A 25,101-nucleotide genomic window follows, 5' to 3' on the forward strand; every position below is an offset into this window, starting at 1 on the left:
TTCCAACAATTTCCTGTGGGAGAGACAAGACTAGTACTTACATGCCAACATACACACATGCACACATAAAACTTTAAAGAAGTAACACATTGCCTGTCCCCCCCCCTTATAAATAATTTAGGTTAGTAGAACCTAACTTAAATCCCATCAGTGTCTTGTAACCTGATATATTCTTAAAAGACAAAAAAAAGGAAAGAAAAATCTCTGATTAGGTTTACTTGGGTTTAAATGAAGAATAAATAGGTCTTAAAATTTTTCTAAACAACAACAAAAATGTTAAGGGGCTGGAGCGATAGCACAGCGGGTAGGACAGGGAGTTTGCCTTGCACATGGCCGACCCAGGTTCGATTCCCAGCATCCCATATGGTCCCCTGACCACCACTAGGAGTTATTCCTGAGTGTAGAGCTAGGAGTACCCCTGTGCATCGCCAGGTGTGGCCCAAAGAAAAAGCAAAAAGAAAAAAAAATTTTTTTCTAAACAATCCCAATGGAAACCAGGTCTTTGATTCAATGTTTTCAAAGGGATCCTGTGTTTCTCGATTCATTTTAGTCAAATCTGACCATGAGAAACTTTTTTAATTCATTTAAATTATTGTGATAAATATATTGACAAAACCAAATTGAACAGAGAATAGTCACTCTAACACCATGTATATAGATATCTTATATATTTTACATTTCATGCTACTATTAAGATGGTTTTGTTTTATTGCTGATTAGATTACTATGTGGGCCTTGTAACAGTAATGCAGTTATTTAACTTGATCATGGAGAATTAAATCAATTAATCAAAGATAAATAAATGTACAACACACCTAATATGTTTTCTTAATGATTTCCTGAAACTTTTAAGGAAATATTTTAACATGTTATCTCTTAGTAATCTATGAAAATAAAATGTTTTTATTTTACTGCTGATTAGCATTATTAATTTTCAATTATTCTTCATAGAAATAACTTATAGGTTAGATAATGTATGATAGTCAAAATTTCATAAATCTATCAGATCAACACAAAATTCCTTTTACATTTTCCTTTGGAGTTTGGTCACTATGTTATTAGGTTTTGCAGAAGAGATTACTTCAAGGTGTGGCGCTTTGAGTCTAATATAAGATTTGACTCAAAGAAGAAAAATAATTGTATTTTCCAAAAATACATACTGTGATACCAAAACTGCAAAGAAATCAGAAGTCATAATGTTAAACTTCATTTAAACACAATGACAAATACATTTTGACATTTTTATTTAAACTAATTAAAAATAAAAATTCTCTTAAAAATATTTTTTCATGCCCAAACATGAAATACAGAAGACAAATTGTGTATTTGTATAAAAAATACCAAAACAAATATGTAACAAAACATACTGTATTTTCTTCTAATTGTTTTAATTATAGGAAAGATACTAGTTGCAATACACACATGCTCTGTCTTGAATTCTGGCTCTCAGTGGGCCTGTGACATTTCCTTCCATATCACTGTAATTATTCAAAGCAGCTGTTTCTGATTTGGAATTTATTTTTAATAAACCTCTCATCCCTCTTTTCCATACTACTTGTATTTCCATCGCTAAGACATATTACTTATGATCTTCTAAATGAAGACATACATATTTTATTTACAGAATCTAACTCCTTATGAGCAATACTCAAGGTCCGAGGGACCACTCCCAGCAATATTTAGCCCAGCATTTCTTGCCTAATGGTTTGATGCTCAGACCCAACCATATGGCACTTCTGGGGTCAGGCAAGGCCCCACCAGGGCAATATATGGCAGTGTTCATGGAATGAAATACCAGGCAAGCTGTCTTCCTGCCCCATTATAATCATTATTTCTAGCATACCGGGCACATTCCGTTGGAAATACGTTGCAGCAGAATCAGTACTTAAAATTCTCTTACAGTTCTAAAGGGATTGAATGTGACATTAATTAAGGTGTGAAATTGCTTCATGTTAATTGCCTACACCCTTTCTTGATATGCTATTAAAACAATTAAATATTTTTAATGCTACATTAACTAACTGAACAGTCTAACCTTTCCACTAACTGGAAATCACAAAGGGTCAAGAAAAAAAACTTGAATATGTTGGTAGTAATAAAAAATGAATCATACTTCATTCGTTTTTGATGAGAAATGCTAGAGGAGCTTCTTCATAGGGTGTCATGTACTTTGTCTGAATTGGGAGTTTTATTGCCTCTATTTTGAACACAGGATTTGTCAACAACTATAATTACACAACACATGTTTCCAACTTAGTCTTGAGGAGGAATTTAACATTAAAATACTTACACCCATTTCTCCCCGTAAATTTTAGGACTTCCATAATGATTTGCAAGACTACAACAGTAATATAAAAGTAATAATAAGTAGCAGTTGTACTACTTTATATTCCATCTGCAAGGCTCATTTTTATTTTCAGCATGCTTCCCTAAATAGAGTATCATTTGCTAGTCATTAACACTGGAGTGTGCTGGCAAAAATTATCATTCCCATTTGGAACAAGAGGAAACTGAGTTTAAGAGAGGTTAAATAACTCACCCAGGTTCATACAGCTGTAACAAGAAAAAAAAAAACAGAGCTATGCTTTATTTAAAAAATAAATAAATATTTTCTGCACTGCGATTTACAATCCTGATGGTGGGGTTTCCTGCACAAAACATTCCAGGGCCAAAATCTCCACCAGAGTGTCAGCTTTCCTCCACTGTCTCCCCTCTGTCCCCTCCCATTGTCCTCCTGCAGTGACAGGCTTCCTATGGAAGACCAGTTCTGTTTCTGTTGCCTTTGGGCATTGGTTGTTTCTTTACCATGTCTTTATATCCTAAATATAAGGGAGCTCATTCTGTATCTTTCCCTATGCTTCTAACTTCACTCAGCGTGATAATCTGTATTTTATTGTATATACGTAACCATAGTTTCTTTATCCAGTCATCTATTCTTGGACACTTTGGTTGCTTCCAGATTTGGGCTATTATAAATAGTGCCACAGTGAATATAAGAGTGCGAATGCCTTTTCTCAATAGTTTTGGAGTCCCTGGGGTAGATGCCAGGAAGTGGACTTGTTGTGTTATATGCATGCTCAATTCCAAGTTTGTGACAAGTGTTCATGTTGTTTTCCATAAAGGTTGTGCCAGTAAACATTCCCACTCATGGTGAATGAGGGGCCCTTTAGTCCTGCTTCCTCAGTAATGAAAAGGTGTTTTTTCTTGTTTGTCATGCATTCCAACCTCACTGTTTGAGATAGACATCTCATTGTTTTTATTTGCATTTTTGGTGAAAAGTGGTGCAAAGGATTTTTTCATACATTTTGGCCATCTGTATGCCTTTTTTGATAGAGTTTCTTTTCTTCATCTTTATCTCTGTTTTTTTTTTAATTTTTGATGGGGTTGGTAATTTCTTGTGAAATTTTACCAGTATTTTATATATCTAAGATATTAACTCTTTTCCAAATGAGTGTTGGGAGAACGTTTTCTCCCTGTCTGTACAGTGTCTTTTTATTCTGGTCATCTTTTCTCTTGCTGTGCAGAAGAATCTTACTTTGAGATAGCCCCATTTTGTTTGTCTTTGCTTCTGTTTGCTTGGACAATGACATTGAATAATTTAAGATGCCTCTTGATTCAATAACTAGAATTGGTCTACTTATGTTCTTCTCAACATAATTTATGAATGCAGATCAGATATAAAGATCTTTAATCCTTTTTGATTTGATTTTTGTGCATGTTGTTAGGAAGGAGTCTGAGGGGTTTTTTTTAAGACTAGTTTTTCAAACACCATTTGTTGAAGAGGTTTCAACGTCAAACTTTTTGCTACTTTATCAAAGATAAATTGTTCACATAACTGAGCATCTGTCTCTGTACTCTCAATTCTGTTCCATTGGTCTGAGATTCTGTCCTTATTCCAGTATCAGCCTGTTTTGATTATTATACCTTTATAGTATCATTTTAAAACGGTAAAAGCGAAATCTCACTATCTTCTTTTCCACTAGACTTGTTTGGTCTAGTGAATATCCTGGAGTTTTATTACTCCATATGAAATTTAACAGTGTTTGATCTATATCTTTACAAATTTCACGGGCATTTTTATAGGGACTGCTTTGAATTTGTATAGTGCTTTGGACAAGATTGTCACTTTGACAGTTATCTATCCTTCTGATTCATGAACAAAAGATATTTTCATTTTCTTGTGTCCTCTTTAATTTATTTCAATAGTGACTTATGATTTTCTTTGTATACATCATTCATGTCTTTGTCAACATAATTCCTAGGTATTTGATTTTCTGAGACACTCTTGTGGATAGGAGATTTTTTAAAAAATTTATTCTTGGGCTGGAGTGATAGCACAGTGGGTAGGGCGTTTGCCTTGCACGCGGCCGACCCAGGTTCGATTCTCAGCATCCCATATGGTCCCCCAGCACTGCCAGGAGTAATTCCTGAGTTCAGAGCCAGGAGTAACCCCTGTGCACTGCTGGTGTGATCCAAAAAACAAAAAAAAAAAGAGAGAAAAATTTCTTCTTCTTCTATTTCATTACATGCATATAGAAAAGCATGGGTTTCTGTGCACTGATTTTTTAATCTTCCAACTACTGTACAAATCTATTATTTCTAGTTTTTCTGTGTAGTCATGAGGGTTTTCTACGTAAGAGTTGTGCTCCTTAAAAACACAGTTGAGCATCCACTAAGTTTCTGAGGGAAGAGTCTTTACTAGGTTTGTAATGAGGAGTCAGTAGGACACTTGACAAAGTAATTTCAGAATGTTAGTGAAGACAGTTCTACTTTCTGAGCAATAGTACAGAAAGTAGGGTTCATGCCTTGCATGTGTCAGGGTTCAATCCCCAGCACCCCGTCTGGTCCTCTTAGCCAACCAGCAGTGATCCCTGAGCACAGACTCAGGAGTAAGTCCTGAGCACTGCCAGATGTGGTACAAAAACAAAACACGGAAGGAAGTGAGGAGGGAAGAGCTAAAAGGTCAACAGGAGGATTGTTAGAGAAGCAGTGAAAAGAAGGAAGAGAAGAGGAAGGAAATAAAAAACAAACAAAAAGGATCCTGATTCCCGGAGTCTAGGGTATATTCAAGGAGGAAAGAGGAAAAAAGATAAGTCACCTAGAAGTAATGGGAAAGCGAATTGGGTAGAGAAAATTTCGAACATTCAAGGAAATATATAAGCAACCCATGAATTTGGGGGTCAAGATTTTCACTATAGACTAATCAGGGAACTTTGTGTTTTTTTTTAGACATATTCAGTTACTTAATGGCACTGTTTAAAGAAAGAATTTTGAAGTTAGTTATAGAGGCAGTTAAGCACAACTCTCCCTTGTATGAATTGCATAACATTGGTAAAGTATACATGTTGTTTTTCAGTCACCTGAATGGCAAAATAAAAAGGCCAATAAAAGTATCTACCTTTGAAGGTCATTTGAATACTCATCATGTGTATGATGTGAAAATACATGCAAAACTTTTAAAAATGTGTTAGTTTTGGGACTTCCCAAGTTATATTCAGGGGCCCTGAGTGGCCACACCAGTGATGCTCCAACAGGCTAGAATTGCAGGAGGTGGTGCTGCCCCAGCCCTGTGATGCTGGCGGAGTGTAGAGGGCCACATCCAGGATATTCAGGAGTGTTTACCCATTAATGCTCAGGAGGCCACGTGATTCCAGTCATTAGACCTGGCTCTGGTACCCTCTGCCTATGCTATCTCCCTGGTCCCTAGACAATTACATAATATTAACTGTGATTAAAAGGATACCAGCTTTTTAGGGGAGAGCATACATGCCATGGTGTCTGCTCCTGAGTTCATTAGATTCATTTGTTTTATAAACAACAACACCTGAGATCGAATTTTTTTTCTTTTGGGGTCACACCGGCAATGCACAGGAGTTACTCCTGGCTCTTCACATAGGAATTACTCCTGGCAGTGCTCAGGGGACCATATGGGATGCTGGGAATCGAACCTGGGTCTGCTGCATGCAAGGCAAACACCATGCCTGCTGTACTATCGCTCCAGTTCCTGCGATGGCATTATATCATTTTATATATATATATATATATATATATATATATATACACACACACACACATATATATATATACATATATATATATGTGGAGGCCATTGCATTAGTTTTACATCTTGCAGGAGAAATTCATGATAACTAAAATTAAAGTGATTGTTGAATGTTCAGACTACAAATGGGCAATCTGTGCTATTATAAAAGCAAGGCGCGGCTGCATATTCTGATAACTGCATTTGCAACAGATGTGCCAGTGAAAGAATATAATGGGAAAATATTAAATGAAAAGCCTGCCCTGAAAAAAAATCCATCTAAAAAAGAAAGGATGAGGGTTTTTTTCTTTTTTTTTTAAACAAGACTTCAAAGGCCAGTGTTATATATTTGGTCTTTTTACATTCTAATGACATAATCATGAATTAAAAATACAGGAGCGAGAGGAGAGAAAGAGATAGAGACAGAGAGAGAGAAAGAGAGAGAGAAAAATTACCATAATCTTGTTACAAAATTAGTATTTTTTTTCTTTTTTGTGATACTGGGCCTACAGAACTTTCTAGAGATACAGAGCCAATGCGTCTCAGGCAGTCGTGATGATGGGACTACAGTGTCTGAATTCCCCCTAAGTCTGATCTGCTTATTATTCTGTAGACAAGGATTCTTAGCAAGTGATATGCCTTAAAGTAACGATAGTATATTCTGTGTTATTAAATATCTGTACTTATCCAGTGTCTGCAAATGAGGGGGAATGCTTCATTTAATGTATTTTTTTTTTAACTCTGAATGTAGGAATGCATTCCTTATTTATCTTTGGTGCTTGTTTAGTCTTTTTGAACTCACACCAAAGCAAAAGTATAGCCCTTCTCACCGTGTTGATTTGCTTGAATAAATGAGCTCACCTTTCAGTTGCAGCTCAAAGCATGCAATTTGCAACGATAGCACTTCTCATACATAATGGTGTCTCAACTAGGATGATTCCTAAGAAATTGAGGCTGGGTTTGCAAGGCTTTGAATAACTAGTAAAATTTATGACCAAGTTCCTGATAATTTTTTTAGAATCCAGCAGTAAGATTCAGGCTGACTGATTTTTCTTGACTTAACAGACTGTGTGTTTTGCCATGTAAACATGCTTAAACATTCTTCTAGATATATTTTGTGTTTGTTAATTGATTTGGGGGTCACACCCATCTGTGTTCGGGCTTCCTCCTGGCTCTGCACTTTGGCTGAGGGGACCATATGGCATGTTAAGGATGAAATCTGAGTTGAACATGAGCAAGACAAGCCTTACTCTCTCTACTGTTTCTCTGAGCCCTAATTACTTATATTTTAATAAATAAATCTTCCCTACACATTTTATAGTTGATGAATATATTAAGTCTTAGTAACTTCTTTCATTGTCAAATGGAGGCTGACTTAGGGCTGGAGAGGTATTCAGCAGTAAAGTATCCGCCTTGGTTGTGTGAAGCATTGGGTCCAATTGCCAGTTATGACAAAAGAATAGCAATAATCACTGTCACTGTCACTGTTACTGTCATCCCATTGCTCATCGATTTGCTTGAGCGGGCACCAGTAACATCTCCATTTTGAGACTTGTTACTGTTTTTGGCATATTGATTATGCCACGGGTAGCTTGCCAGGCTCTGCCGTGTGGGTGAGATACTCTCAGTAGCTTCCCCTGCTCTCTGAGAGGGGCGGAGGAATCAAACCCAGGTCGGCTGCGTGCAAGGTAAATGCCCTACCCTCTGTGCTATGGCTCCAGCCCAATAGTAATAATAATAATAATAATAATAATAATAATAATAATAATAGAAGTAATGTGTGGGGCTTGGAATTCAAGAGATCTTACATTTTATCCTTGTCAATCACATTCTTCACTACTTCTTTCTTTTACTTCAGCCCATTCTTTGATCTGTCCCTGTTTATCTAATATATTTTGCACTTCATCTGTTCATTCTATTTACTGATTTATCATTGTCCTTTTAAGGCTAAATTAACATCAAATGGCTAGTTTTTTTCTTATATATTTGTTTTATTCATCTCCCCATGATGGTTGGCCCTTTGTTTTTTGTGGGTTTTTTTATTTTTGTTTTTGTTTTTCTTTTTGGGCCACACTCAGCAATGCTCAGAGGTTGCTCTGGGCTCTGAACTCAGGAATTACTCCTGGAGGTGCTTAGGAGACCATATGGAATTCCAGGGATCAAACCCAGGTCGGCCGCATGCAAGGCAAATGTCCTAGCCACTGTACAATCGCTCCGGCCTGATGGTTGGCCCTTTGGATGTGTGAAATGCTTATTCTCCTGGCCTACACTTCTTTGAGGGCAGAGAGAATTTCTTGCATCTACCAAAGTGCCTTTTGCACACAAAAAAAATATGCAGCTGTTAGTCTAATAAGTGAACAATTTATTTCTTGAACTGTTCACTTAGGGGAATTAGCAAAAAATTCATTGAAATTTGGAATTAAACTGAAAAGAAGAAATGTAAATGAAAGTGTCAAGCATAGAATTAAAATAATGTGGTTTTAGTTTAACCAAATAAAAAAGGTTGATAGACTTCTATTTTGTGATCCAGCATACCGTGTATGAGCAACTCAAGATACTCTGCCTATTTAAGGAGGCCATGTCCAAGGAGATCGGGAAGTTTTTTTTATAACTTCCTACTTCATCAGAGTCATTTATAATTTTAGTTCTAGTCAGCGTCAGCTGAATGCAAGGCTAGTGCCTGAAGCCCTCTGCTAACTCTAATATTCTAAACTGTTGGGAAATTGTTGGTTCTTCCTATGCAAATAAGATCTCACTAACTGTAATAGTCATGTCTTTGTTTATATCTTCCAGCCAGAATATTTGTTTTTCTGTGTGAATTTTCAAATGATGTGTAATTTACATAAAACGTAGCAAACAATTTAGCATTGGAGCCATTTGAAATATTTTTTCAATATTATTAAGTGCATTACATATGCATTTTATGATTTTTATGGGCTTTATGGGATGGGGGTTGGGCCATACTCAGCAATGCTCAGGAGCTATTCCTACCTCAGTGCTCTTTAGTGAGCGTGGCAGTGCTTGAGACATCATATATAGTGCCACGGACTGAACCGAAAACTGAAGTCAGCAGCATGCAAGCAAGTGCTTTACTTTCTGTACTATCTCTCTGGTACCTACACATGTATTCTTTATTAATTTACCTGTTTATTTATATTTTGTTTGGGTGCCACACCCCATGGTGCTAGGGCCTATTTTGAGCTTTGTACTCAGGAATCTCTTCTGGCAGGCTTGGGGGAACAAGTGAAGTCCTGAGGATCAAAATTAGGTGGGCTGCATGCAAGGCAAGCACCATACTCACTGTACTATTGCTCTAGCCCATTCATATATGTGCAAGGCAAGTGCCATGCTCATATACTCAAGCCCATAGGCTTACGTCTGAAGTTACATGTATATTCTTCCAAAGAAATTAGAAAGCAACATTCCTTAAGAAAGTCCAAGTGTAAGTTTTAAAAAATTGTAGATCAATATATTGCATACATTTATGTTTTCAATGATTTGAGACACTGACTTATTGACAGGTCTGGGGATATTTGAGTCTCACAACTGAATAGGTGTGTGTTGGGATAAAATATTATGTGGCCGCATATGCCTATTTTCTCTAAAGAATAATTCTAAGTTCCCCAGAGCATGCACCAATGAAAAGCTAACGATTATATTTTGAACATATTAAAAATGCATTTTTTTATATTTAAACACTTTAACCATAACAGAAATTAAAGCAAAATACACTAAAAAAGGAACTTCTGTATTTCAATAGGATCATCTTCTGTCTGTTATTAAAGAAAAACAGAAACGTCTTTATGGGCAGCATCTGAAAATGACATTATCAATTCTTTCTGAAATTCCCATACACTTTGCCGCTTACACAGGCTGTCATGTTTGGATACTGGTGAAGTCATGCAGTGAAAAAATTAAACTTTATATCATATAGACACCTCTTGATTTTTCAATGGTGCACAGCTGTATGCAATATGACCTCAGAAAAACTAAACAAAAGATTTAATTATCAATGATAATTTTTAAAATATGTTTAATTATGTATACACATACATATATATTCGGAAATCATCATCATCATCATCACCATCATCCCATTGATCATCGAATTTCTCGAGCGGTCTCAGTAACATCTCCATTCGTCCTAACCCTGAGATTTTAGGAGCCTCTCTCTACTCGTCCTTTCCAACAATGCTGCATTGGAGGTTCTTTCAGACTCAGGGGAATGAGACCCAGCTTGTTACTGGTTTTGGCATATTAATGCACCATGGGGAGTTTTCGAGGCTCTCCCATGTGGGCAGGAAACTCTTGGTAGTTTGCCAGTTTCTCCTAGAGAGAAAAGTAGGCTATAAGATATCTTGCGGCCTCGAAGCCGCTGGGAGCTTGCTTTTAAGTCTCTGGATGCTGGCCATTGATGGGATTACACGGTGCCAGAGGCAGTCCCTGGGTGTGACCGCCTAGCTACTGGGAAATGGGAAATCTGGGCGGAGGAAGCCCAGTCCCGATCCGAGCAGGCTTGGAGGTCTCAGCCCTGGGTCCCACACACCTGGGTCCCTCTGCTGGTACCTTTGCATGAGGCTCGTCCGAACATGTGGAGAGGGGCCTTGAGCATGGCTGTGGCTAGGCTCTGTAGGTCTTCGGCCGCAGGAGTGCTGCTCGGGGCAGGGAGGCAAGCTGGAGCCCACCCCCTCCGAGGGGCCCCGGGGAAGACAGCCAGGTGAGCAGGCAAGAGACTCTCGGAAATGTGTGTGTGAGGGGGGGGATGGTAATATAACCCAGGGCTTCACACATGCAACACAATCACTTTACTGCTAAGTCGTATTGCTGGTCCTATTTTTTTTATACTTATTACTTTTAAAATTTTATTTATATATTTAAACTTTGTTTAAACATCACGGTTTACAAAGTTTTTCTTAATACAGTTCTTATGGGCTTTCAGTGTCCCAACACAAATCCTACTAGCTGAGTGACCTTTCACTATTATCTCCGTTTTCCCAGCCACCTCAAAGCCTGCCCCCTTAGCAGGCAAACAATAATTTAGGCACCTTTGCACCTTCGAGTTTCCTGCCAGGGGAACTGGTGTGCCGATGAATTTCAGCTGCTTGGCTTGCATCTCCTCAGAGACTTAGTTCCTGAATCTGAGTAGCAGGGCCAGTGGGCAAGTTGACATGGTGGCAGCTATGGGGGGGATGGTGTAACTATTTTAAAAAACGTTATATTTATCAAATTTTGTCCAAATCAGCAGAGCTAGAAAGTGGTCCAATAAAGATGTGAACACAGACGGTATATTTGTATACTGGTATGTTTAACCACTGTATCAACGTCACTTAAATTCTAGCCTTATTCAATGAGCTCGTAAGTGCCAAAGGAAGAAATTCCTTTACTGGAAATATCATTCAGAAGCATGGCAGATTATTCAATAGATAGAAGCACTTGACTGTGTATTCCTAAATCAAGATTGTAAAGAATGGGGCCAGAGAGATAGTTCAGGTGAAAATCACTTGACTTGCATGTAGATCACCTAGGTTTGATTCTCGGGCATTACCATCAATGCTCTGGCATTGAAGTTGTAGGAATTACTTATTCTTCCCATGCTCTAAATATTTTTATCTCAAGCACCACTGTGAAGATCCCTTAGTGTAGAGCCAGGAATAAGCTCAAGTACCACAGAGTGTGGCCCCCAAACCAAACTAAACAAAACAAAAAATGTCAATCAGTCCTGATATTTGAGTGAATTATCATATGTCTTTCATGTAGTCATATTTGTCAATCTCACAGCAGTATTATGAATCTGTTTTAATATACTCAACATGCTGATAGATTCTATCATACAGGAGTACCTGTGAAAAAAAATTAAACACTCTGCTTTCCTTGAAAGATGCTAACAACAGCCATAATAATTCATAGATGACTGAGCTTTTCATCCAGACAAGACAAAAGAGGAGAAAAGGAATAGTTTAATATCAATGTGAACCAAAATTACGTCACTGCATAATCAAATTTCCTACTGATGAATAAGAAGTCATGGATTGCATTTATTATCATGGGTGAAAGTAACCTGCAGCAATTGGGAATATCATATTGTCTTCTTTGTTAATTTTTTGTTTTTTTCTTCTCTGCCTCTCTTCCTTGACTATATATTATATAGGATACCCTGACAATTGGCAGCAAATATTTAGATTTAATACAATAATGTTATATTTCTTGTAGATTAGAGGTATAAGAACTTTCCCCTACCCAAACTAAATAGAAGGCTTTGTACTAAAATAGATATGTGTGCCCTTTAATTGTTATACCCCCAGTTATTTCTCTCTACGAACTCTGAATAAAAAACTTGTTATGAAAGTTAGCAAAGACTCAGACTGGAGTCTTTATGGAATTTGCCTTGGATACAGCTAATCAGGGTTGAATCCCAGGCACTCAATATAATTCCCAAAGCAGTGATTACTGAGAGCAGAGTCAGAGGTAAGCCCTGAGCACCACTGGGAATGGCTTCCCAAACAAAACCCCAAAGTAAACAAAAAACCTTGCAAATTAATAAGTTAATATGCAACTCAATAAGAATTTAAAGATTGTGATGGATAAAGATCATGAAAGAGAATCATATGTAACCATTATATATATGAACAAGTTATAATCCTTCATATGTAATGGAAAGAAAAGACAGCAGAGTGAATGCTATAAAATGAAATTTGAGATTTTCATTAAGGCAGAATTTGTGTCCACCATTTAATTAAGTAATGCTTGTGATTTTTCTTTCCAGTGTGTATGTACAGAGAGCCATCACTACATGAAATTGGAGAAAAACAAGGGCGTTCAAGGAAAAGTTCTGGGACACCAACCATGAATGGAGGCAAAGTTGTGAATCAAGAGTCAACATAGCTGAGAACTTTTCCCCTAGTCACCCTCTCATCCCTTCCCTTTCTCTTCCCTCCCCTTTACCCATGTCCTTCCAATTAAACCCACCCAAGGAGAGGAAAGTAAAATGGCAACGTGGGACCTAGTGGCTAAGTTTCTGCGCTCAAATCTTCCTTCTGTGTAGGAAAAAAAAAAGAAATGTACCAAAGCTTGCCTGTTGCAATGTGGTAGAAAATGCACATGCACAAAGATTAGTACATATCAAAGCAATGGAAAAATCAACTGAGACTCCACCAATATTAAAGTTAACTGAACTGTTATTAACAGAGGGCTATAATTGTAATGAAAACATACTGTAATAAAGATAAAATTGTAGTTATCTTAAAGAAGAGATTTTGGAGAATTAAACTTGTAAATCACCACAATTCCCTAAATAGTTTAACTCTGGATAATATGCTTTCTTTTTGATTTTGATGTATGCTTTCTTTTTGATTTTGTACTTTCTCTAGACCTCTGGAATTAACAAATAATTGCATTATGTTCCCAGAATATTTTCTGTTATGGTATTGAAGTTGTAGAAATGACAGTTCTTCCCATGGTCTAAATTATGTCATCAGAAATCATTTATCAAGAAAAGACTTTAAATTTATTTTTTAAGTTATTATTTAAGATTGGTTATACTAACCCATATAATGAACTTAAGGTATTTGCTGATTTGGTACCTTCGTTAAAAAAGAGGTTCAGGGGCTGGAGCGATAGCACAGCGGGTAGGGCATTTGCCTTGCACACGGTCGACCCAGGTTCGATTCCTAGCATCCCATATGGCCCCCGATCACCAACAGGAGGAATTCCTGAGTGCATGAGCCAGGAGTAACCCCTTAGTATTGCCGGGTATGACCCAAAAAGCAAAAAAAAAAAAAAAAACAGAAAAAAAAAACAAAAGAGTTCAGATTCTCAATTGGAAATATCATATTTTGTCAAGATATCATATTTTGTTATTTAGAAAAAATGCTGTTCTGGCAATAAGGTGACTTATGAGAATTATTTGTCATTGCCATGCTCAGGTAGTGATGTACATGTTATAATATTGTAATTTGTCCAATGTTCTACTTTGTGGACACCTTTGAAAGAACAGGTGCATGTATGAGACTTAGACAACTCAGACCTTCTCTTGCAGCAGGAAAGAAAGGGAGTTTGCATATGAAAATAGTCCTATAAAACTGATCAAAGAAAATTGTATTTGCCTTTGTACCTTACTAGAGTTTATGTATATAGTGTTTCCATGTACTACCAACAAACTGGGAGGCAGAGCTGTGACATTCCTAACTTACCAATTTCTGAAATCAGTGACTTGTTTGTTGCTGCGTGCTATTGTTTTTTATGTCCAGTTGACAATAACCGTCTCCTACGATACCGGAGGATATTTGTAACACACAAAACTATCAAGAGATAGGAAAGAGTATGGAATCAACAGCAGTGACTCCAAAAGATAGAATTGTATGAGTGATGCAAAAGAGTTTTTCAAAATGTGTAAGACTAGGCAAATATCGGAATACTAAAGTATTTGGAAAAAATTAGAAAAGAAATGATTGTCATGAAACTTTCTTGGAAAATTATAGATTTATTTAGTATACAAATCAAGAAAGCTATAAAGACATCCAAATCAAAACAAAACAGAATGTTAAAAAAATGTATGCAGATTTATGGATATTATCAATGAGAAGACTTAGCATGTTACTTCTCCTATAGCTCTACTGTCCAGCATGTATTGTTCCAAATATGACTCCCTAAAATATATACACATTGCAGAAGCTCTAGGTCCTTACTTCAACGACCTTGCCATTGGTTGCTGTATTCTTTCAAGGTCAATGTAGTTTCCCTCACTCCACACAATTGTTATTTCAATAGTGGTTTGTGTCCTTCACCAAGTATTCTATTTGTGTTTTCAGGAAGTTAGCAAAAAAGGAAATGGTGGAATTTGCCTAATGAGTTGCAAAGAGCAAAAGTTATGCATCTAGACAAGAATTTTGAACACACATTTGCAAGCAATATTTGTTTAAGCAAAATATTTGTTGAAGTACCAAATAAAGACATTTAATTTGAAAAAAATAGGAATATTGCTTTTCTAAGAAAATAATACCCTTGTGAAAAAATACATATCTTGTATTTTTCCTTGTCACTCTCAATTGATTCAACTTGATAGTAAACACACCTGTCATTTCCCAAGGACTAAACAGATCCCAAGAAAAAGCCTCATTTTCTTTTTAAACAATATTTAAGAGATATAGAAATTGGGACACAAGCTCATTTATAATGAAGTGACATAAGCTTTTGTGGTGATATAGATGTGTATATACACATACTACAATCTTATTTGCAATAAAATTGACAGTCTCATAAAACACTATCACTTATGCTGATTTCATTCTTATTATATTTTATCCACTAAGATACTATAAAATATGATATATGAATCTCAAAAAAACTCTTTTCTTTATTTTCAAAGGCTACCCTTTATTATGTAAATTCATTGTTCTCTTTTCCTACAGAATTGGAAAAACCCAAAATTTTTACCACCTTGTTTGCATACTCTTTTCTCCATATTACCTTAGCAAATTTTCACCACAGTAGAATGTTTTGGAAATTATCTCTGTAAGAGAATAAATTAAGAGCTTCATATTTCCTTTACAGCTTAGCTTGACAAAAATAATGGTTTAGAGCACAGTAAACATTTATTTAACTGATTGCTTTATAAGTGCATAAAATCTTTAATAGAAAAGTCAGTATTCACTAGATTTCCAAAGTACCAAATATAAGCATATAATTATTTTTCCCAAAAATTATAAATCAGGTTTAATAATTTTTTAAGTTTATTCCAACAAAAATAGCTATTTACTGTTAATAGCATTACTCCAATTTCTGGGTCTCAATCCATCCATTACTTATTCTTCTATAAATAAGTTTTTTGACTGCATTTGTATTTCTTCAGGAATAACTGTGACTTTTAGTAAAGACTCGTCATTTACAATGTACATACACATTAAGATGTGTTTATCCCATAACTCCTTATTATAATGTTTTAAAATCAATGAACTTAAGATTGATAGCTAAACTTTTGAGAATCTTATGAAATAGTGTTCTGTTCAATATACCTGATTTGAAGTTTGAAGTTTGAGGTATAGAAACAAAATGGTGCTGAAGTTCCATTGACTTATTCAGAGACATTTGTGCTTCAGGAAACCTAGGCTTGATCACATTAATACTTTGAGTTTTGAAATTTTTACTTATGAATTTCATAGCACATTTTAGTCACTATAGATTGACACTCTAAAAAGACATCCATCTGATATAAATTGTGGTGTTTTATGGGCCTCATTCTAACCTAGATAGCTTATTGGAAAAATTCTTCTACTTAAGAAAATGGCAATACTGGGGCTGGAGCAATAGCACAGCAGACAGGGCATTTGCCTTGCACGCAGCCAACCCAGGTTCGATTCCCAGCATCCCATATGGTCCTCTGAGCACCGCCAGGGGTAACTCCTGAGTGCAGAGCCAGGAGTAACCCCTGTGCATTGCCAGGTGTCACCCTAAAAGCAAAAAAGAAAAAAAGAAAAAAGAAAATGGCAATACTGTAGATCCATGTTCAAGATAAATCAGTGGTCCCGTGGAGCCACTAGCAAGCTAACAGAGTATTCAAAAAGAGAATTAAAATGTTTACTGTGCAAGGCAAAGTTTCAGGGTCCTAAGTTGGGGCCTCTTGATTTCTTGGTGAAGAAGCATGACTTCATCAACAGTAAATTTTTTTTAAATAAAGACCCAGAAATAGAAAATCTTCTATTCCACCTTCATGGCTTAGTCTAGAAGGCCTTGCTGTGAGAAGGTTTTCCATTGATGTTGCTTAATTTCATCTGCAAAAGGTGAAATCCACTCAACAGTAAAATCCCCTACTCATTTTAATATCATAAAAGGCTGAGATTATTTCTCTGTCATAAAATTGTAAATAGCATTTTTTAAATCAGATTCGCATTTAAAAGAGTGGATTGTTCTACAAATATATATGTGTATATATACATAAGCTTCTGAAATAAGGATATATTACATAGAGTTTTTTGACTTGTGGTCTTTAGTTATAGGTAGTCAAAAATTAAAAGATTTGAATGCAAAACTTTATATATAAATGTATATTTCTAATGATAGTAAAAATTGCCACTTTATAATAAAAAAGAAACTGGTAGGAACAAAAATGAAGCACATGCTCCTTCAGAATTTTAGTGATTCTGAATCCCCTCTTTGATCCAGAAGTTACTATTTTTTATTTCTAAAAAAAAAATCTTAATCTGTACATGCTTAATAATATGTATTCTGGGATTGTCATAACAGTCTGAATAATCTATGGTTAAGGACAAGAAAGAGATGCTAAATACAAATCTTTATCTTTCAGGATTTTTATTTGACCCATTAAAAATTCAGTATTTCATATCTGAATTAAATGAAAATTTCTCATGTTAAGTATGATATATTTGGCTTCAGTAAAACACAGAAGCACAAAATATATTTAACTTTATGATAATAGAATCAAATGTCAAAATATAAATGGCATCATTAGATGTTTTATTAGTTGGTTACATGTCTTTGTCTTTGCTCCAGGCAAAGCTTAAGGATGGTAGTGTTCATTTTACTTAAAGTTGCTCAACAAAAGTCCAAAATGTGCACCCATAATCCTAATTGGTCTTGGTTTCTTTATAAGTCTAGCTCTTGAAATCTTAAGAAATCATTGCCATTGAAATGTTTAATAAATGTTGTATGAGAACTGGGCAAATTAATGTTTCATTTTTGCATTAAAAACAAATTATTCAAATCATGTTTTTTGAGGTCAGATTTGTAAAGTGTTTATACATCACAATCTTATAGAGTAAAAAAAGCAATTAAAATCTCGAGATGCTCATGCATGTAGACAAAGCACTTGCACCTTTTTATTAACATTAAACTTCTTCGGAAGTCTCTTGCTTTTATTTAATGCCTTTATCCTATCGTGTGTGCTTTTAAAAAGAGCTGACGTATCTTACATAAAAATGATGAAAAATGGGTACCAAGTTAAAACATTTTTCACATTTTAGTCACAGAAATAGTCTTTCTAACTACATGTAGAAAATCTAGTAATTTGATTTTTGAAGATTAAGAACAAAAATATCTGTTGAAAACTCACAGAGACTTGAATGATTTTATTCATCAGAAACAATAGTCTAAATATCAAGGAAAATCATGTACATAATATTATACCCCAAACTATGTTTTATAACAGGTGCATTATTCATGTTTTGAAAGGAAAGACTGAAGGTTAAAAGGAGAATGGTTTCTATTGAGCAATAGAAGAGAGATGACTGGTCAAAATCCTCAAATATAGGAAAGAGCTGAAGAAAATTCATGAAAACATTACAAAACAAGATTTATTTAGGAAACACTTGGTAATGAAATAGTTTTCAGATGTAGAAATAGGAAAATGAATTCAAATTTTAAAAAAATGATAAACTATTCGAGGTAGTGCTAGTATGCAAGAGTGAAAATGATTATACTTTTTGGAGTTGCAATCCTACTTTCCCACAGTTACAACCATGCCAATATCCCACCAGCATATTCCATTGTGTTATTTCAGTCCCCATGTCTTACCCTTAGTAACCTTAATTCTGGACTCTTTTGACAAAATCTTTCTTCTTATTGGATATTGTGTATTGCCTTGCTTTGAAAAAATAATACACCCCATTTGAACGTTTATCCAGTATTATATTTCTACCACTGATTTATTTCACAAAGCAGATCCTGTTCAGTTCATTCCATGTAAAGTATTTTGTTTTATATATGTATATACATATATAAAACAAAAAACAAAACCTTATCTACTGATTTGTCACTGAGTACTGGGCACTTGAGTGGTTTCCAGATCTTATCTGAAATGCATTTGATACCCAAATGTTATCATTTTGAGTTTGAATTTTTTTTTCCTCAGGATAGACACCTAGAAGTAAAATTTCTGGATCTGTTTTTCAAGTTTTGAAAAGAAACTCTGTGCTGTTTTTCACATGGGCTGAACCAATTTACATTGACACAAGCAGTGAGTGAGAGTTCCTTTTCCTCTGCTTCCCTGCCACCACGGGTTTCTAGCTTTTTTAATATCTGCCTTTGTCACTGGCTTGAGCTGACATTTTTTTGATTTACATTTCAATGATAATTAGTGACTATGAATATTCTATATCCTTAGAGAAGTGTTTGTTCCCCAACTTTCACAGAATTTTCTTGTTTTTGAGTTTTGTGAATTATATATATATATACATATATATGTACATACATACATATGTATAGTAGCCCTTTATCATACATCTGTATGATTGCAGTATTTTCTTCCCTTTAATAGGTTGTCTTTCTTTGTGGGGGTGGTGGTGATAGTTTCTCTTAAATTCAGAAGTTTTTCAGTTTGGCTTAATTCAATTTATTCTTTCTATTTCTTTCCTTGCTTCAGACAAAAATGACTGTCACTGTCATTGTCATCCCATTGCTCATTGATTTGCTCGAGCTGGCACCAGTAACGTCTCCGTTTTGAGACTTGTTGTTACTGTTTTTGCCATATTGAATACGCCATGGGTAGCTTGCCAGGCTCTACTGTGCAGGCGAGATACTCTCGGTAGCCTGCCGGGCTCTCCGAGAGGGGCGAAGGAAAAGCAAATGGAACCTGACTATTAAACAAAAGGCATATTTCAAAGAACAATGGGAGAAAGTGAGAAGACCCAAACAAGAAAAAATACCCAGAATTCATATTTTTAAAGGGAAGTAAATTATTTTATATCAATATTTGTACTAAGCATCAATGGCCTGAAGTCACCAATAAATAGACTCTGAGTGACTGAATGGAGCAGGAAACAGAGCCCAACCTTCCTCTGTTTGGCAAAGACACACAGGGAGTGCAGGTTCACATGAAATGGTTGAAAGGCAATTATTCAGGCAAATGGTATTCTAGAAATGGTAGAAAATACTATATCGATAAAAAATTCAGGGTGAAAATATCATTAAAACGGGTAGGAATGGGCATTATATAATCTTTTTTTTTTTTTTTTTTTTTTTTGCTTTTTGGGTCACACCCAGCGATGCTCAGGGGTTACTCCTGGCTTTGCACTCAGGAACTACTCCTGGCGGTGCTTGGGGGACCATATGGGATGCCGGGGATCGAACCCGGGTCGGCCGCGTGCAAGGCAAACGCCCTACCCGCTGTGCTATCGCTCCGGCCCCGGCATTATATAATCTTAAGAAATCAATACATCAGGAGAACTTATTACTCATTACCTCAATGAACTAAATTAACAGCAAATTGACATATATATAAAGCAGCTACTAAGAGGTCTGAGGTAAGACACCAACAACATCCTGTTCTTACTATTAGAAAGATCAACCAGACCGAAAATCAACAAGGAGAAAACAGCCTTTTTTTGAAAGGATTTGAAAGAACTGGGGTTTACTATACTCTTGGAATTAAACTTGTGCTTGTTAGAGTCTTCTAATTTCGGATGGCAATATCAATGAGCTAAACTGACACATCTTTCGAGCTTTATAGCATTGCCACTAAGGTGAAATTTGTCTATGCTTCTCTAAGTTCTTCTGACTCCACATATAACAATGTCCTTCTTGGAACCAGATCTTTTTTTTTTTTTTTCAGAGACACCACATTTATAACATGTATTTTCTTTAGCAGTTCAATATAAAACACTGACTCATCATTATTAGTACAATTTGGATCATATGCTCATATTTTAAAGAAGATTGTGTCAGGAATTTGAGATGTGTTGACTTCATTAATAGAACTATTTGGATATATGTTCTTAGAAGTGTAGGTCTGCATAGATAACAGATGAACAAATGCAAAATTTTTTTTGTTTTTTTTTTTCATTTTTTTGTTAGTTGTTATTGCAATCATTAAGATTGACTCCAATTGCTCACATGTGCAAAACATTTTTTATTACTGAGGCACATCCCTGGTAAATATATAATTATATTGGACTTGATTTATTAAGAAAAATGGGAATAGATACTGAGTAGGTAAAAAAGGAAATCTCCATTATCTGCCAATATATTTTCTATGAGGACTCATTGGTTATCTAAAAACTCAAAAAATAAAATAGGTATGACTGCCATAAACTGTGGATGATAAATATATTAAAAATTCAATTTCCTGGGCATTGGCAAATGTCTGCTTTGCAAAAGGCACTGTATGTATCACCAAAGAAGAGATAAGCTGCACTTGCAAATAAAAGGGGTGCATTTTAAAAATATTTCGGTACAATTGATACGCCCAATGCATATGACTATCATGGAGAGAAAATGCAGATTACTGTTCTGAATCACAGGTTTATATCACATTTTGCAGGCCCATGGGAGGATAAGACTTTTAAAATTCTTCTCAAAATGATGCCCAAGCAGTCTTTGTTGATCTGAAATTCAAGCTAATTTGGGATCTCAAAATTAGCAACCTGAATTTTCTGAACTTTCCCTACAGATTATAGCATATATTTGAACACATGAATGGTGGAAAATATATTAATTTCCCACAGAAGCTTATTCAATTTGTGGGCAATCTGAGAGCTTTTTATAAATGTACTTCTTTATACGAAATAACATTTCCTGTAGCTTCAACCCATTGTTTTAAAATTTGTTCCTAAGTACTCTTCCATGACAATTTCAATTTAGTCCTCAACCAATAAAAGTCATACAAATGCTTAAAGATCTTTGTAATTTATTTTTCAAGCTTCCTGTCAAATATTCTCTACCCATGTGCAATACTTTTCCAGATATTTTTGTTGCTTTTACCATTCTGTTTTCTTGGCACAAGCTCTAAATATCTTGGAGTGCACTATACAGCAAGTTTCCCCACATACAATTTTTCTGATCAACAGATGGTCCCTCATTTGTGATATTGTACTATTATATTAAGATTACATTTGGTATACTGATTATCATCACTTTAAAGTTCACATTTATATCTCCTAAAATACCTAAGTGTTCTTTTTACTTAGATGACAAACTAAGGTGGATATTTGTTAAGAAATCATGTACCTTGAACCTTGGAAGGTCCCTATTTATCTCTTGATCATATTTTTGTCCTCTTTATATATTTCCAGATGGTAACACCACTGGCTTTAAGTAACTATAAATTAGTTGATATTTTTACCATAATGTATTGAGCAATGACTTTTATTGGCTAGATGACGTAGGAATTAACCTAGATTTTGTTTACTCTGCATAATTCATTAACTACAACAGCCATTGTAATACCCTATTTTGTGCTCTTTTATTAAGTATGACTCCTCCTATGCTATTGCTGATGGTCTACGCTACCATTATCTCAAAACACAAGTAAACTATGTCTGGAGTCACAGGTGAGCATGACATCAACCTTCTTGACTAGCTATGACCTATCTTAAACATTAAAGCTATTTTGGACCTTATTTTTTTAAGTGGCTGATTTATTATAAAATAATCAGCATAATTGTAGAATTGCAGGTGGCTTCCACTCCTCTACATGGAACTTGGATTTGAAAGCAAGAATTGAATGAGGCTAATTTTCACATCCTTGTGCTTACACCTGCCATTGCCCCTACATTTGTGTTCTCATCAAGTATAGGTAGTAATATCCCACATGAAAAACTCCACCTGCTGATTAATAAGAACACCTCAGATGATTTCATTTTAGGCCTTTTCCAGTTATTTTAGGAAGTGAAGGGACTGAGTCTGTTTTATTGTAGGAGCCTTTTAGTAAATCTTAATCTTTTATTTATTTATCTATTTATTTTTGGTCTACACCTGGTAGTGCTCAGGACATACTCCCAGATTTGTGCTCATGGATTGCTCCTGATGGGCTCTGAAGACCATGTGGGGTACTGGGAATCAAATTTGGGATGGCCATGTACAAGGCAAGTGTCTTATCCACCGTCCTATCTCTCCAGCCCCTTAATCTTAACTGTGTTTTAGAATTACTTAAGCACCAGTTCCAGATCCAGAAAACTTGATATTGTTGGCTTGAAGTAAAGAAAGGATTTTTCTCATCTACAGAAATAGAAAATCAATGAAATAAATGAGTACCTTCGCTATTTGGGAAGAAGCTTAATGATAGAACACTTATGTCATACTCGAGAGGCCTGTGTGTGATCCCTGTCACTGCTCCACATATTGTGTATGATTCCTTTATCCCAAGAAATGTGACTACTGACAGCAGCACCACAACAGTATCAATATAGACTCATAATAAAAAGCACAGCTAACATTTATGAAGTACTTTTTTAAAGCTGGATAAATTTGGATTACTAATAAATGACAACTATGAATGAGGCTTAGAGAAGAATCCTCCCTCTCTGATAAAGCTTACACAATTTGGGTAGCTAGTAGGTAATATTGGAAGCCCAGCCACTTGAATGTCTTCACTGACCCATTTCAATGTTTCTCCTATATCCTGGCATCTTGTCTGGTCTCCGAAAGGGCAGAGTGCTATAGGTAGAGATAACTTGCTAAGATATTTGACCTGGTCTTTCTGTTTCTGGAGTTCCGCTGTTTTGTCATTTATACATCAAGAAATATAGGATTTTACTTGATTTATTTTGCATTGCCCTAAGGAAGTATGTCCACATCTGGAACCAAACAATCATAGGACAAGCAAGAAAAAGAGCAATAGAGGTTGGTTCTCCCTAGAGGAAATTTCTTTTGCTCAGAATGTTGGCTCCCATGGGGTCTCGTTATGCCAGAGCATTCCTTCTTAAGAGTGGGGCCATGAAAGAGAAAAGGGGGGGTTGATGACATAAAGAGGAACATTTTCTTCATATAACTTGAGTCTGTGCTCAGGAATGACCCCTAATGATGTCCCGGAGACCATATGTAGTGCTCTGGATCACACAAGGGTTGGTTACATGCAAAGCAAGCACCTGGCCCCTTGTTATGTCTCTCTGGCTCTATAACCACACATATTTCATGATTGATTTCTAATTTTCAGTGATTCTATCACGATAGTTTATTAGATAAAACATTCCCCCCTTCTCCTCAAAGCCTAGATACTAGATGAATTATAAGACACTAGCTAAATGAAAATCAAATATCAGATATTCTAATATTCTACCCATCCTGACTTCATCCAACCTTGTTGACACGAGATCTAACGTGATGAAACACGACTTTCAAAATACATTTTTTAACTAGTATTTTAAAAGGCAAAAAAGATAAGAGTTACCTGTTCTCAGGCTTTCTGCTTCATCTTCTGATTCAGTTTTAGACTTTTTGGAGGAAAGTTGGTCCTTAGTTAAACATTTTAAAAGATAATCATAAAGTCACTCTATATGCCATTGCTACAGCAAGTGTTTCAAGATAAATATGAATGCTCAACATTTGTCGAAAATTCAATGCCAAAATATGTTAGTTTAAAAAGTCTAAAAAAATAACATTTCCAATAAACTTCTATACAATTTTGAAAAAATTAAATATATATTGCATATATATATATATATATATATGTTGCATTTCCCTCCCCACCCCATCCCCCGAGCAGAGCCTCAATAGTTGAGGACCTCTGGAACTCAGCCATGGCCATGCTCAGGGCTACTCTCCACACGTTCAGACGAGCCTCACGCATGGGGAGCTGGCGGAGGAACCCACGTGTGCGGGACCCAAGGCCGAGATGTCAAAGACTGCTCATATCAGGACAGGGCCTCTTCCATCTAGATCCCCCATTTCCCAGTAGCTAGGCAGTCACACCCAGAGAGTGCTCCGACCACTGTATAATCCCATCAACGGCAACATCCAGAGATTATAAAGCCAATATCCCACAATGCAGCGGTCTAATAGCCATCTAATAGCCTAGTTCTCCCTCTTGGAGAACCTGACAAGCTACTGAGAGTCTTTTGCTCACTTGGGAGAGCCTGGCAAGCTCCCTGTGGCATAATCATATCCAAAATACAGTAACAGATATGCACATACCTCTCAGAGAGTCCGGCAAGCTACCGAGAGTATCCTGCCCACACTGCAGAGCCTGGCAAGCTACCTGTGGTGTATTTGATATACCAAAAACAGTAACAATGGGTCTCATTTCCCTGACCCTGAAAGAGTCTCCAATCATTGGGAAAGAGGAGTAAAGAGAGGCTGCTAAAATATCAGAGCTGGGAGGAATAGAGACATTACTG

General features: G+C 36.0%; 1 protein-coding gene across 3 annotated transcripts in view; it reads left to right on the forward strand.

Annotated features, from left to right (window-relative positions):
* Nucleotides 1-19,990, forward strand: part of FGF12 (fibroblast growth factor 12) — a 580,565-nt gene extending 560,575 nt beyond the window's left edge. For all 3 annotated transcript variants that reach the window (XM_004603002.2, XM_004603001.2, XM_004603000.2), the window contains one exon: nucleotides 12,804-19,990. In XM_004603002.2, the coding sequence (XP_004603059.1) occupies nucleotides 12,804-12,922 (119 nt within the window). In that variant the 3' untranslated portion in view covers nucleotides 12,923-19,990. The remainder of the gene's footprint in view (nucleotides 1-12,803) is intronic.
* Nucleotides 19,991-25,101: the final 5,111 nt, after the last annotated feature.

This window comes from Sorex araneus, chromosome 2 (genome assembly GCF_027595985.1).
Source record: "Sorex araneus isolate mSorAra2 chromosome 2, mSorAra2.pri, whole genome shotgun sequence".
NCBI classification, from domain to species: Eukaryota; Metazoa; Chordata; class Mammalia; order Eulipotyphla; family Soricidae; genus Sorex; species Sorex araneus.